A 16,744-nucleotide genomic window follows, 5' to 3' on the forward strand; every position below is an offset into this window, starting at 1 on the left:
TGATCTTCTGGGTTATGCTGTCTGGGGCTGTCGGGGCTAGCGCCTGATTTCAGCACTCTGCTGCAGGGTTCGGGCCCAGGATGCGGTTTTCTGGGCCAAGATACCGATTTCCAGCTACCACAAGGCAGCTAACCCCAGAAAACAGGTAGCTGGGCCGAGCGGCAGGTTTCCCGGACCCTTTTGCGGGTTATTGCGTCCAACTATCGATTTCAGGGTCCACCTTTCTGGGTGCAGCAGGGTTTGGGTCAAGCTTCCGCTTTTCTGGAGCTAGTTCCGGTTTTCACGGTCTAGCTACTGATTTTCTGGGCCATCTACCGATTTTCTGGATCCTGATGCCAGTTTTTAGGCCCAGCTGAAGGTTCGGGATCAGATACCGCTTTTCTGGGAGTAGTTACCTGTTTTCTGGGCCATCTACCGATTTTCTGGATCCTGATGCCAGTTTTTAAGCCCAGCTGAAGGTTTGGGACCAGATGCCGCTTTTCTGGGAGTAGTTACCTGTTTTCTGGGCCGAGCTATAGGTTTTCTGTGGCCATTTACCGATTTTTTGGACCCTGGTACCAGTTTTTAGACCCTGCTGCCGGGCCCATAAAAAGCGGTAGCTGGACTCAAACCCTGCCGCTGGGTATAACAACCGTTAGCAAGGTATAGAAAGATGGGTCCAGAAAACCTGTTGCTGGCTTCAGAAAAATTTTAGCTGAACCTAGAAACCTTGTGGCTAGTCCCAAAACCCAGTAACTGGTGGGTCTAAAAAGCACCTAACAACCGATATCTAGACAAATGCAGATGGACCCACATACACGGTAGCTGGGGGCCAAAAAGTGGTCAATGGGTCTGAAAAGGCGGTAACAGGGCTGAAAAATACATTATCTGGGTCTTAAAACCGGTAGTTTTACTAAGAAAAGTTAACACTGCGGCTAAGAAAGCGACTCACTCTAAAAACCTATGTTATATTAAAAATTAATAATAATTGTAATTAATTGCAATAAACACCTTCCCAACTAAAAAATAAAATCAAATTGTTTTTTCCTTCCCATTTTTTAAAATACTTTAATTATTGTTTTTTTTTCCATTGTTTACAGATTTAACAAACGTGAAGAAGCCCAAGAGGCCATATCAGCTTTAAATAATGTTATACCGGAAGGTGCCTCCCAGCCATTAACTGTACGACTGGCCGAGGAGCATGGCAAAATGAAAGCTCACCATTTTATGAACCAGTTGGGTATGGGCCCACCGGCAGCGCCCATACCAGCGGCTGGGCCAGGCTACAACAACATGGTGCACAGAGGTAGACACAATAAAATTCGTAATCAAAAAATGCATCCCTATCACAATCCCCAGAAATTCATATAAATTCAAATCGCAAATCGATTTTCAAACTAGAACTCTTCTACAAGTATGATAAGATGAAAACAAAAGTACTTTATATGCATACATATATAATATACATACATACATATATACACACTCACATACAATTATATAGATGTACCCTTTGAATAGTAACGACGATAATGCATCCACACAAAATCGTGAGGCATATTTAACGGACATAGTTTTAGTTTTTTTCTTCTCTTCTTCTTCTTATCAAAATATATCGTCATAGCAATACGAGATACGGTTTTGCGTAGACTTCACTTTCTATTAGCCCCCGGCCCGGTCTCTAGCTGGGCGGACAAACAATGACATACATCATACACGTGTATCGAACAAGAATATGTTTTTGTTTTGTTTTTTTTTTTTTTTTTTTTAAATATAAGAACTAACTTCATAATAATATAAAATAGTGTTTTCTAACGGAAAGATACAACCTTTACATAGGATATCGTGTTTATGATGCAAAAAAACAAAAACAAACTAAAATGAGAAATACAAATTGAAGAATTGAGTTTTTATCCACAGCAAAAGGCAGAGTAATTATTACTCACATGTATTATGGCAATATTATAGCACTTCTCCTCCCACTACTATAACCATTTTTGAATTTATGATTGTATTAATAATAAAATTATATTTAACTGAAGTAACAAATTATGTTTAATGTTCCCTCGAAAGAAAAGTGTTACCCCCCGCCTATCGAGCACTAACAATTGGAATTAATATTAGAAAGCTTAAACTTGATACCGGTTGATTCAGTTGTTGGATTTTTAACCCAACACACAGAAAAGGAGGGCACAAAAGCTTTTCTCCATTATTAAATTTGAAAATATGAAACTGGTTCACTTGCAATTACTTGTTATATAAGGAATGATTTCCTTCTACTTCTCTCAAGGAATGATTTCCGATTCCGAAGTTTTAGCTCAACGATAGTGACATTCTTTTTACGAACGAGTTCGAATGTTGTGCCGTCATGTTCTCCTCTTGGAAGAAACGTTTTATGTAAACCCTAATATGGACCAATTTAACGTTTTTATTTCGTGAGCTCATGGAAAGCTATTTTTTGATGCAACTTTAATGAATTTGGAAGCTGTGAAGTGTGTACATCACTTGTTTATTCATTTATAGTGCGAGATTTCCGTTATTCGTTAGAGATTTCCGCAAGTGTAAATATCACTTTATCATATCAATATCACTTTAAGAACAATCCATGGTGGTGGGTATACCCATTGGCCTAGCCAATTTGTGCTGTTTTCACTTGCTGCAAACATTGTTGTCTTCGTATATTTTATGCAGGTAAACAATTAAGGCCTCAAAGTGAAAACAGAATATAACAACAAACTCAAAGTAGAACAAAACCACAGGGATTAAGAGTCTTCTACTTGTTCTTACTTTTTTTTTTTAAATTTTTTTTTATGCTTCTTCGTTAAATGCAATAATAGATTGAAAATTTATTTTAAATCATATTAGTTTGGTTCAAATAAAAATCATATATTACGAACAAGACAGTTTCACACCATTTTCTAACGTCAAGCTCTCCTCTGAATCAAAATAATTTTGTGGAAAAACAATTGTTGGTATCGATTATAAGTATGAAGTTCAAATATAAATTTCCACATAGGAAAGCAATTGGATGTGTCCAACTAACCCGGAAGGGAATCGAACAATTGATTTAATTAGCCACTATTACTTGCGGAAAATAAATGACTCTATGCTTTGTCCGTGGTTCTGCCAACTTTGCAAATCTATTTCAGGCTGCTAATAATGGTATATGATGTAAGTGGGTTTAACCAACCAATTACCGACTATGTACTTTTTTTTAGAATATAAGTCTAAGCCATTGCAGCACTCTGTCCGCATGTCCGCCTATGATGTCGAACGCCTGTGTTCAAATGCTGGCGAGAACATAAGAAAAAAAACTGTGAGAGGTGGTTACACCCTACCCTGCGTCCCCCTTGTCATTAAGCTTGAACTTGAATCGGACAGCACCCATTGATAAGTCAGAAGTTTGTCCCTGCTCCTTAATCAGTTGCATTGACTTCGTATAGAACTACATAGATATGTACGTATGTATGTATACCTTGTCTGCTAACTATGGGAATTGTCTTCGAAATCCCACAACATTGGAAATGAATAAGAAAAAGAATTTGGGCTAAGAACAATTAATGTTCTATCTCCTTCAGCTAAGTTTAATGATCTTGTATGTATTCCATGTAACAAAATCTGAAAACTGAGTCTATTTATGCTCCCAAATAGAACATATACATTACGTCGGTAGAATGCTGTTTTGTTCCATACGCCACTTTTACACACTTGAAGTTTGCAAAATACACAAAATATTTGGCATATTTACACCTCAATATCTCGGAAACTAAATACGGTACGAATTGAACATCAGAAAATATACACAGAAAAAAAATAGCAAAAAAATTTTCAATTTAAAATTTTATTGAAAATTAAATCGATTTCAGGAGGCCACCGTAGCGTAGAGGTTAGCACGTCCGCCTGCTGATCCGATGCTGAACGCCTGGGTTCGAATCCTGGTGAGACCATCAGAAAAAATTTTCAGCGGTGGTTTTCCCCTCCTAATGCTAGCAACATTTGAGAGGTACTATGCCATGTAAAACTTCTGCTATAAAAAGGAGGCCCCTTACCATTGAGCTTAAACTTGAATCGGACTGCACTCATTGAAGTGTCAGAAATTTCCCCCGTGTTCCTTAGTGGAATGTTCATGGGCAAAATTTGCATGTACAAAATCGTTTCCAATTAAAAAATTGATTGATTCAATCATTTTTGAATTGAATGTGACTTTTTTCCAATTACAGTCGTGATTGAAAATTTTACCATTTTCAATTAAAAAACTAATTGATTCAATTAATTCAATTCAATTGAATCTGAAAATTGGTTGATTCAATCATTTTTGTAATCGAATCTTAAAAAAATTTTCAAATACGGTGCTTTAGTAAATTCAATTAAAAGCTATTTTGTCCCCTACGATAGAAATGGAAGGAGATTTCACCCATGCGTCCAACAATTCGACAAATCTATATCATGACAGCCGCTTCTACGTTCCGGATTAATCTGATGGAGTCCTTCATTGGCCAAGGACTAACCACCACAACACACTGCACGGGATAACCATGAGCACCACACTTGTTTGAACTTTGAGCTCCAATCTGTGTGTTCATTGTTATCACGAGAAGCTTAGCTTCGAGCTACCGTGTGCATCCACAGTTTGCGTATAGTGGAATGCCCCATACGGAGTAGCTTCAACGACAGTCAGAGTGCCTATGTGCCTATCGGTATTGGCGCCTTTAAATAACCAATGGCCATCTTGTTCCCGCGGCGATCGATCCTTTGGACCGGAACGACCGACCGCCCGATTTGAGATCTTGAGCTCCTATAAGTCGCAATTGTTATCCGATTTGGCTGAAATTTTGCCGGTGATGTTCTGTTACAATTTCAAAAGCCGTGTCAAGGAGAATCCAAATCGGTCTATAACCTGATACAGCCTCCATACAAATCGATCTCCGGATTAGTCTTCTAAAGCTTCAAAAATTGGCTATTTCTAAAACTTCAAATAATTGGCAAAAAGGTGAGAGGTAGAGTACACATGTGCCCTTCAACTATTTTTTTTTTAACAATTCCATGGCAGCTGGTTGTACGCACTGCTGCAACAACAACTAAATTTTAAGTTGGGTGTGGGCTCTCAATATTCGGCTCAGCCGAGTCGGACCGATTTTTCTTTTTTAATATTTAATATTACGTACGTATCACACGATTTGTGAATTTTTTAGAGTTGCCACATTTGAAAATACATATGAGAATATATATCGTTTAATACCACCTTTAGCACATTAAATCTGTTTTTTATTTACATTTCCGAAATTTATATAAAATATTTCTCTTTATAGAACGTCTAGTTCTATAAAGCATTATAAAAAATTGTTTGACACCTTGAGCCCCTGGAAGCCGCAATTATTATTCGATTTGGGAATTGAAATTTTACACATAGTGTTCTTTGTGACTTACGGCTATGATCCAGAGTGTATAAGTAGCGTGATATACCCAAAGCAAATTTGCCGCGAACATTTAAATTGTATATTGCCTAACAGTGTAAAGAGCCCTCTTAATCTCATAGGATTGAGGTCAGTCAAGGTAAAAAAAATCGAATTTCCATAACCCATTTTAGACAAGTGCTGCGTTTTCGCATCAGTGATTTGGTGAACATTCACATGCATAAATTGGCTGTAGGATTTTATCTCATATTGAAAATTCTTTTATATTTCGTATTAAATACAGTGTTGTAGAGCTGGCAAAATATCGATGGCACTATCGATATTTTAGTTTTTGGCTGAATATCGATTGATATTTTTTCTATCGATATTATCGGCAAAGTTACACTCTTTGTAAAATTGAACAAACAATTTGCGATCCGATAGTTAATGTATCCCAATCACACATTTTCAATCGTCGTTTTTAATTCTTGAGCTTATAGAGGGCGCAGTTTTCGTCCAATTAGACTAACATTTTGTACGATTTCTCTCATGATTTCCAACTGACTTTATTACATTTGGTTTTAGTCGGTCCAAGCATTGGTTTTGCTTCTATATAAACCGATATTCTGATTTTTTTACTTCTCATTTCCTTTTTAAATTTTGGTGATAGGAAATAAACGATACTATCGATATTCATTATTAGAATATCGAATCTTGCGAATATCGATGGGAGGCCGCCTATGACGCGCAAAGCCTAAGTTCGAATCCTGGCGAGAACATAAGAAAAAAATTATAAGCTGTGGTTTTCCCCTCCTAATGCTGGCGACATTTGTGAGGTACTGTACCATTTGCCATGGCAGCTATGTACAACCTTCTCCTCAAAGAGGTGTCGCACTACGGCACGCCGTTCGAACTCGGCTATAAAAAGGAGGTCCCTTATCTTTGAGCTTGAACTTAAATCGAACAGCATTCATGGATATGTGAGAAGTTTGCCCCGGTTCCTTAGTGGAATGTCCACGGGCCAATTTGCATTTGCAATGCGAATATCGATAGTTTGCCAGCCCTACAGTGTTGACCTTATCTTCTTTTCGAAACCGACATTTCGGAAACTATAATACAAAAAGAAAGGGAATTTAGTTTTTATTTCTCTGGTGAGCAATAAATACTCCCTTTTAAAATTTCAAAGCGATTGAATTACAGAAAGTGGTAGTGGTCTAAAATGGGTTATATAAAAAAAGATTCTATTTCTTCCCAACCAATAACAGTAAAGTAGAAAAACCAATTTAACATTTCAATAAAATCCACTAAAACATGTAACCTAATGAGTATACAAATGTATCCTAATTATGCTAAAAGAAAATAAGAAAAAATTAAAAACGGCAAAAATGTCTCCAATGAAGGAAAATGATAACGACGTGCGTTACAACAAAACACAATTTTGAACAGATTATTTTACAGCTTAATAAGGATTTGCATGGACAGGTCAAAAAGTCGAAGGGAACCGATCATGTAATACCCTCCAATCAGGCTGGATTGATGTGTCAATACGTTTTTTTCTTTTCAATTAATATATCCATCAAGGCAGATCGACCCTTTAGACTTCTTAAAGTTGTAATATTTGACACAATTTTGGTGTAAAAGGAAACTTTGAGTTGTTTTCGAAACCTTGAAACTACAGAAAGAAGAAACCCATGGCAATTTTAGTCCAAATCGAAATATATTTGCATATAGCCGCTACATTGATCGATTTTTCGATTCTTCTTCTTGAGCTCATATCAATCTTGGCCAAAGAAGAGGGCAATAAGAGGCTAGATGAAATCTAAAATAGCCTCGCTGTTGAAAATCATATTTTGGATGTAAGCTAAAATAACTCGCACCAAAGAGGGGTTTAAAATGTTGCTATTAAATTGAAAATCACACAAAACATAGGCTAGAAATTAACTGTTTGACCTTGTTTCTAATTTTCCCCCGCTGCCTTTCGCCTTGTATCTATAGCAAGTATTTCCGTTGTTCAACTTCATTTGGAGAATGTTATGCCGTTATGTCGATGCAAAATATTTGCATATACGAATGTTATAATCCTTTGATTGAGATAAATACATACATATAAACAATTCTAATTCTAATATACGATACTTATATATCCACAAACTAAATGAAAAAAAAAATACTTTGAAGTATAAAATATTAAACATACAAACATATATATTGACATTACTAAAGTTTCTGTAGAAATTTAGAAATAAATACCTAGTTTCTTAAACAAAATCAATTTTTTTTTTATTTTTTTGCTAAAAAAATGTATGTGTGTGTGTGTTTAGCTGTTTTTTCTGAAAGGGCACACTCCTTCAAAGAAGCGAGGGAAAAAGTAAATTGTTTGGAGAACTTGGACTCAACGGGAAGCATATTTTTTTTGTTTTTGTTGTTTTTTTTCTTCTAGCTAATTTAATATCGTTAAGGAAATGGTGGGCGTGGTAAGTATGCGCCAACCGATATTCCGAATCCAAAATGGTGTCCCTCCCCGTATCGCTCTTCCATTCAGCAATATCGGTCCCATTGTAATAAAAATGAAAATAATTTTTTTTTAAATTTTTTTTTATAACAAACAGCTATCAAATGAATCTCAATTCGATTGAAAATGTGTAAAACTTTGTAGTTATTTCCAAACTCGAGGTGAGAAATGCTTTTTGTTGTTTTTTTTTTCATGCCTATATAATATATTTTTTTTAATTATTTTTTTTTCTGAAATGTGAAAACACACACAGTATTTTTTTTTATAAATAAACATACAAACGTTTGGATTTAAGATGTTGTTGTCTCTGCAGTGCTCAATGGTCAAAAGAAATGTACCGTACCTCTCTCACTCTCTAAATATTTCAATTACAAATAAGCTTTGGCAGATGTGCATGGTATAAACATATCATTGATGTAATTCAATATTATTTATAAACATTGTTTCTTTTTTTTTTAATTCTAAACCTTTTTTTGTTGTTGTTATTTTTTAGGCCTAATGCAAGGTGGTGAATTCATTATTGTTTTATTTTCGTAATGGCTAACTGTTGTTTCGCCTGTAACTCTAAAAATTGGACAAATCACACAACCCATAACCTCGTATGCTGCCAAAGGATGTCATTATTATTAATAGGACATTTTAGGGAAATTAAGAAAACTCGAAATTGACTTGGTTATGGTCCCCTAGGTACTTGGATCCATTATTAATATGATATCCGTACTCTACTCCCGAATACAATTTGTTTGTTGGTCATATTGTCCCCATCGATCCACTTTTGATTTTGGCGATATCAAAAAATTATATAGCGTATTGCCCCTACCAGACTACATTCATGATCTACTCCCGAATGCCTTTCATTTGAGTTCAATCCCATGGCAACAACCAGACCATATTCATGATCTACTCCCGAAGGCCTTTCATTTGAGTCCCATAACGGGCGGTCTCCTAGGTACTTAGACCGAATTTTTCATTTCATATTCGTATTCTACTTTCCAATGCCTTCCATTTGATACGTATATAGTGTCCCGATAAATCCACTTTTCATTTCGGGTATTGTTTTTAGGTTAAGGGGGAGGGCCGCCTCCTTCCAATATCAACAAATTTCAAGAAAATAGGTTCAGCCAATTTTTTTCCATACGGAAGAAACACGATTTTCGCGTTTTTTGATAGTTAAAATAGTTATTGATTAATAAATAAACACTTTTAGAAGAAATTTAAAATAACGGTTATTTTTTGATCAGACCGTAGATAGAAAAACACATTCAATGTTTTTATTCCCACCACCATAGGATGGGGGTATACTAACCTAGTCATTCCGTTTGTAACACCTCAAAATATTGATATAGAACCCCTTAAATATATTTATTCTTGATCGTCTCGACATTCTGAGTCGATCTAGACATATCCGTCCGTCCGTCCTTCCATTTGTTGAAATCACGACAGCGGTCGAACGCGAAGAGCTATCCGCTTGAAATTTTGCACAGATGCTTATTGATGTAGGTCGTTGGGGATTGCAAATGGGCCATATCGGTTCAGATTTGGATATAGCTCCCATATAAACCGATCACCCGATTTGACTTCTTGTGTCGCTGGAAGCTGCAATTTTTGTCCGATTTGGGGAAAATTTGAAGCATACTGTTCTGTTATGACTTCCAACAACAGTGCCAAGATCGGTCCAAATCGGTCTACAACCTTATATAGCTCCAATATAATCCGATCTCCCGATTTGACTTCTTGAGCCCCTAGAAACTTCATTTTTTATTCAATTTATCTGAAATTTTGAGCATGGTGTTCTGTTATGACTTCCAACCACTGTGCAAAGTACGGCATAAAATCGTTCAAGAACCTGATATAGCTCCCATATAAACCGATCTCCCGATATGACTTTTTGAGCCCCTGGAAGCCTCACTTTTCATTCGATTTAGCTGAAATTTTACGCATGATGGTCTGTTATGGCTTTCAACAACTGTGCCAAGTATGCTCGAAATCGATTTATAACCTGATTTAGCTCCCATATAAACCGATCTCCCAATTTAACTTCTTGAGTCCCTGGAAGCCGTAATTTTCACCCGATTTAGCTGAAATTTTGCGCAGGGTGTTCGGTTATGGCTACCAATGATTGTGCCAAGTACAGTAGAAATCGGTCAAAAACCTATTATATCTCCCATGTAAACCGGTCTTGTATGGTATGTAGAGAAAAATAATGCCCTTCAACTAAATTTATTTTGTATAAATTTATAGCAGAATCCCGGTGGTGGGTTCCCAAGATACGGCCTGGCCGAAATTAGCATGCTTTAACTTTTTTTTCAACTGTTAACAAAAAAATACTATAGCCCAACTGTCCATTGTTAAGACTTCGAACAAATGACTTTTATTCAAAGGGCTTATTCGCTTCAGATGGTTCACTACAAAAAATGGGCTGATTTATACAGTCAACCCCATTATGATTGTGTCACTCACACGAACAGTGGTCGTTCATTTGATTCACCTTAATCACCTGATTTCGATCTGATATTCAAATGTTGGGAACGATTGAAATGATTTCATTAGAATGGCTAAGCCCTCGTGGGTTGTGGCTATTAAAATTAAAACAGGTGTTATTTAACTCCCTATTCTATAGTTGTAATTTCAATGAGTTGTCCTTAAGGTGTCTCAATTTTTATAGTAACATCCTTTGGCATTATTGCAATGATCATATAAAAAAAAAGAACTCACATAAGACAACATTTTGACTGGTCAATTAAAACATTGAAAGGATTCAAACCCTGCATTTTTATATATTGGAAATATGTATTAGTCCTATAAGGGAAATCTAAAAACTTGAAATGATATAAAACACTAAATGATATAAATTCTCTTCTTTTTCATGCTTCTTCGCACATCACCACCCCTCCCTGTGGCAATTTGACATATGATCGAACTACAGCGTATAACTATTCTGGACTTTTGGATGGTTTTTATCGCAATAAATCCTATCACTATCCCTATTTATAATTCAGCCATACTTTAGTGTAAATAATAGTTTAAAAATATATAAATTACTTAGTATTACATACTACATATTTAATAACTTGTATAATGCGCTTAGGTTTAAATTGTATAAGGACAACTAATTTTTAAAAATAACTTAATTTAATTATTTAAGCTCATGCGTTATGTTTAAAAATTTACTATTATTTTTTTATTATTATTAAAATTTTGAATAGGAACAACAACAACAACAACTAAGAAAGCATACTTTATAAAAGAAACTTGTGTAAATTAATATGATGCGACAATTGTGTTGTTTTCTACATGAAAGACTAAAATTTGATTTACTAGTATTACAAAAAACAAAAAAACTAAAACAAAAAAGATGTAAGTATATTTACTCGATGTAAATCCCTACACCACTGTGTTATATTATTTTCTGAACTCATTATGTTGAATTTTCATAGTTTGTATTTTGTTTATAGTTTTAATAAAACAAAGACTGGAATTTTTTAAATTTGTTTTTCTTTTCTTTTCTACTATTATCTTTGTTGTCATAAAGGTTTTTGTCTGATTTGAAATTTTTGTTAATTTTTTCCATTTTCCCCTCAAGAGTGGCATAATTTAGATATATCAACCTAATTCTGTAAGATTCATGAAGATGTCTGCAAACCTTCTTTAATCTCCATATTGACATTTAAGCCCTATGGCTAGGCAGGGTATCGGGTAGGTTATAGGTTTTACTTTCCCTTTGACTTGTGATTATCACGCGAATGGGACGTAAAACTACACAAAAATCCGTCATAAGATTTCTGAAATAAAACCAAAAAAGTTTTACACCGCAACAAATTCGTTTTAACGCTTAGTATGCGTGATTGAAATTGAGTTGAAGAATTCAACTCAAAGGGCAGGTCTGTATAACAATCATCTATTGTATAAAGATATGTGTCGAAATGAAGTCAATCTGGCATGACTTAGCGAAATCCCATTCTATGAAAAGCCAAGATAAAATAGAACAGTAATGGGCACACTAACATAGTTGAAAAAAATAATAAATTGTGTTTTGTATGGGGGGGCAGTTAATCTTGACCAATCAGCCAAGTGCAAAAAAAAAAACAACAATGCAATGTAAAATAACAACAATGCGTCGAGCGAACGAAGGCACACGAACTGCTTACACTATTTGTGCGCTTCTATTCGTTTTTTCTCTGCCTGCGTGCATAGCAATTTATGTGCGGTTATATGTTATTGCCCATCTATGAAAGAGAATATCGGTTTTTAGTAACAACAGCAAAATATTTGCTAAGGTAGCTCATACCCTTTACTTGGCCAAAATTAAGCGAAATGCGATAAAGAAGTACGCAAAATGTATGTTCAAGAAGTCTAATCACAAATTGGGTTTATATGGCAGGTACATATAAGTAAACAAGGATCGATATAAACCACAGTTGATATGGGTTTCGAGAGATTAAAATAGATTTATTACAACTAATGTCACCAAAATCGTACAAATCAATAAAAAGTAAAGAAATGGGCAAAGCCGAATGCTAGATTTGCACAACGTGCAAAAATTTAATTATTTAAAGGCGCCAATAGCCCGCCTTGCCATACCGAGTATCATAGGCACTCAGTTTTAATGCAAAGCTAGTCCCGTCCGGTCTCTCACTGAGTCTCTCCGCTCAATACCGCTGATTGTTTGCTACTGCCGTTGAAGCTACTCCGTATGGAGCATTCCACTATCTGCAACCTGTGAATGCTCCACGTAGCTCTCAGCTAAGCTTCTCGAGACAATGATGAACACCACACAGATAGGATCTCAAAGTTCCAGCCTGTATGGTGCTCACAGCTATCCCGTGCCGGCCCTAATTATTCTCCATTTCATGCACCTAAGTCGGTTGAAGTATGGTATTGTTACCATCTAAGTGCCGTTGCCTGTTAGCAGCAAAGGCCGGGCCAGTATATAGGAAATGCTCCAACGTCTTATCATCTTCCCCTCGTGCCCTACATATGCTATCACTTGCCGCACTAATTTGGCGTAAGTGAGCTCGTAGTTCAATGTGTCCCGTTTTGATACCGAAAGTTATACTGATCCCTTTTTTTACTTCCTTTCAATAATAGACTCGTCCTCCCACGATCCGGATCTTCTCATAGGATTTTCGTGGTCCTACCGAACGCTCGCATCGATTACGCCCTTGACTCGGACTTCGTCGAGACGCTAGAAAACCATTGATATTCGCTCCATGCGATAGTTTCGATATTTTCCTTCATAGTATATATTCGATAGTATCGACAAATTTGTTAAATATGTTATGAAATGTTAAAAGAAAACACGTAAAAACGTGTAAATTCGACGAGCTTTGAATATCCACTATGTACCTGTACAACAGCTATACTCGAGCTATATTTGAAAAAAGATTATATTAAAAACGCCTTACAAATGTATGTTCTGAGAACTCTAAACCCGGCTCTTGGGCCTTTCTGACCTAATACTGTCACACAAAGTTGGCATTTCCCACATAGGCCCTTAACCCGGTGGCGCACGGGATCTCACTGAGACTCTCCACTCGATACCACTGATTTTCTACGACTGCAATTACAGTTACTCCGTATGGAGCATTCCACTATCCGCAACCTGTCGACGCACCCGGTAGCTCTAAACTGAGCTTCTCATGACAACAATGAACGCCACATAGATCGGAGCAAAAAGTGAACGCCTGTGTGGTGCTCATAGCTATCCCGTGCCACTCATCCATAGGAGTGGCGAAAATATGACCGCCCGCGGCGTCGCTGTGCCACTTGGCTACTACGACTTAAAGTGTCTTACCAATCAGGAATATACATATATTTTTTGTGGGGTCTTAGACCAATATTACGAGGTGTCACAAATCGAATGACAAAGTTGGTATACCCCCACTCCTATGGTGGAGGGTATAAAAATGCTGCCAGCATTAGTAAGGTGGTAAAAGCAGCAAACAAATTTAATTGATGTTCTCACCAGTATTTGAACCCAGGCGTTTTATGTTGTATCCATATTCATAAATTCACAAAATTTCAAATATCTGTACACAACTGTCAAAAAAAAAAAAGATTCTTTAGATAGGGTTATGGCGTTTTCGTTCTTATTCGTCGAAAATGTGTGTATGCTACATAGTCGTACATCGGACTTTCCGACAGGGCATCTCTGCTTATAACTATGACTATGTTATAACGGGACCAGGGGCCGTTTTGAATCGGCATTAAATAGGAGGTCCCTTTTTGTTGATTCTTTTTTCCGGATGGACGGAAATGGCTAGTTTGATTAATATTTGCGATGTGATGCAGTCAAAATGATTTTTATGGAAATGTTTAATTGAGATATTCTATCTGTTTGACAATATTTAGCAATACGAGTATACAAATTAGTTGTTTTATTAAGACGCTTTCTGAGGAGATGAAGTAGCGTTCATCGAAACTAATCTGTCAACCCTGCTCGCAACAATTCATAGTTTGATAAGCTATGAAATCGTTTAAGACGAACGAAGACTTAAAAAAGCTTGACTAATAAACAATGTTCTTAGCTTGACTAATGACTAACTAAAAATACAACTATTTTTATTGGAAAACAATCAGTGAACTCATTATGAACTTCTTCTAGATTATTCATTATGCATATGTTAATGAATAAAACTATTAAAAAACGAATGAATATAATAATAATACTTAATTGTTAATTTTTTTCTTACAAAATTATTATTCAATAGATTGGTATTAAAAAATAGAAAATTTTTATTTAATTTTATGCAAAGATTTTTATCTAAAAAAGTTAAACATTTAAATAAAATCTTAAAAACACTACAAAATGAGAAAAACCTAAATCAGTTTAAAAAGTACAAAAAAATAATTAATCTTTAAACCCTAATTTTCTATTTTGGCTACAATTCTGTCTTATACAGCAAATCGTTTTCATGCTATCATTTACGCGACTTATAAACAAAAATTGTTTAAATAAAAGAAATTTATTATTGAAATGGATGTTTTTATAGCTTCTAAAGCTTAAATTATATACAAAATTTACAAGTCTTGCTTTTGAAATTCGTTCGTCTTAAATGATTCGATTTCGTGGAAAAAGTTTCAACGTATTTCATACGAATAGTTTCAAAACCTTAACAATAGCTAATTAATTTAAAACAAATACTATAACATAACAAAAACTTGTTTAACTTACCGCATTGTGATTCGGAGCGCGCAACATTTAAATCCTTTTCAGCAAAATCTCTATTTCTAGCCATTTTTTATTTTGCTCTCCCTCAATTGTGTTTTTTTTATCTCTTATAGTTTTTAAAATCTGCAAAAAAAAAAATACAAAAATAGTAAGTACCTTAGCATCAATTCACAATTTTCCTCATATGTATAATTTTTCTTCTAAATCTAAAATAATTAAAGTAAAATTTTAAAACAATGACTAAAAACAAGAGAAAAACAAAACAAAGAGTAAATAAAATTATTCTGACTGATTAACGAAAATATTTGCTAGATTAATTTAATTAAAAAAAAATATAAAAAATTCAAAAATATATATAAAATGTATGAGTAAAATTAAAACATAACTGTAATCATAATGCAAGCATTATTTTTTGTAACCATTAAGTTATTCTTTGAAATGTGCAATTATTTCCCAAAATCATTAGAATGTCTTTTCGGATAATTAAACGAAACAAAAAAAAAAATGTCACTATAAACAGCGGCTTTGTTCCTTGCATTAGCATTTCAAAGTTTTTTCAAATGCAAAATAAAATATTTTGTAAAATTTGATCTTTCAGAGGGTAGAGACAAAACCCTTGAGAAAAAGTGAACCCATGGATTTGTATGATGTCATTAGGCACGAATTTAACCCATCTTGGTATGCAAATGGTTTCTATGTGATAGAGATCAGAAACAAGTGTATTCCAAGTATGTTGTGAATCTGTACATCCCATCGTCATCCCACTCAATTCCCTCTAGTTGTAGTTGAATAATTAGCTCTAGGATTGATCCAACCAGCGGAAACAAAAGAGTTGAGCAATGCCTAAGAAATCCTCGAGTTTCGTCTTTTCGTGACTTAATTCAATGGGTTTTAAAGAATAACTAACCAATAGAACAGTCAACGCCCAATTTTATTCGAAGCGTCTTTGCCAAGGTTGATGCCAGGAAGCGAAAAAATGGGAGCCTTCTTGTTTCAAAACCTCTTTATGGGCTGGGATATTTTCATTCATAGAGAACTAATCTCCCTTATTCTGGATGGCAATAACGTAGTCGAATGTCGAAATTTTTACAAAATGGTATTATGGTTGTCGAAGATGAAAATTCGTTTACATTTTTGACATCACATAAGCCGAATTCGAATGTCCAATTTAAGGAAAATGGTCGATACATAAGTTAATTGCTTTCTAAACTAATACATTGCGCCTGTTTGTCGAAAGAGTATGGAACCTACCTTTATAATATTTTTTTATTTACCACAATTTTTTTCTATTATCAAACTGTCGAATAAGGCGAAGGCGAATAAGTTACAGCATACCACGAAATGTGAACTTCGCCTTTGACTACGACCGCTGTCGTTTTTCGCCTTCGACAACGGGAATAAGGGTGAACATGTCGATAGGCCATATGACACCAGCAGCTCCTTCGGCTGACGCTAAGCCAGAGTGTCCTTGCAGTCCAGCAACCATGTACAGATTCCCACTTTGCCACCCACTCTGCATTGTCCATCTCTTCTACTAGGCACAGAGGTTCCGAAAATGGCACTTACACGAGTATAACGACAAGTTCGCTTGATATGGGTGAGCGCTTACTGTGAACTTCGCCTTTGACTACGACTGCTGTCGATTTTCGCCTTCGACAATGGTAATAAGGGTGAACATGTCGATAGGCC

At 35.5% G+C, this 16,744-nt stretch overlaps 1 protein-coding gene and 1 long non-coding RNA gene across 11 annotated transcripts in view; one reads left to right on the plus strand and one right to left on the minus strand.

Annotated features, from left to right (window-relative positions):
• Window positions 1–14,759, plus strand: part of LOC106084176 (sex-lethal homolog) — a 116,543-nt gene extending 101,784 nt beyond the window's left edge. For 6 of the 10 annotated variants that reach the window (XM_013247697.2, XM_013247694.2, XM_013247695.2 and 3 more), the window contains exons 7-8: window positions 1,080–1,285; window positions 10,811–14,758. In XM_013247697.2, coding sequence (XP_013103151.1) covers window positions 1,080–1,285; window positions 10,811–10,878 — 274 coding nt within the window. In that variant the 3' untranslated portion in view covers window positions 10,879–14,758. Of the gene's footprint in view, window positions 1–1,079; window positions 5,237–10,810 lie in introns of those variants that run through there. The other 4 variants (XM_013247700.2, XM_013247702.2, XM_013247703.2 and 1 more) reach the window with 3 other exon arrangements.
• The window catches only part of LOC106084177 (uncharacterized), a 125,738-nt gene that overhangs the window by 57,555 nt on the left and 51,439 nt on the right, over window positions 1–16,744 (minus strand). The window contains exon 3 of the long non-coding RNA XR_001220761.2: window positions 15,059–15,178. This is a non-coding gene — a long non-coding RNA (uncharacterized LOC106084177). The remainder of the gene's footprint in view (window positions 1–15,058; window positions 15,179–16,744) is intronic.

Source organism: Stomoxys calcitrans, chromosome 4 (assembly GCF_963082655.1).
Source record: "Stomoxys calcitrans chromosome 4, idStoCalc2.1, whole genome shotgun sequence".
NCBI lineage: Eukaryota > Metazoa > Arthropoda > Insecta > Diptera > Muscidae > Stomoxys > Stomoxys calcitrans.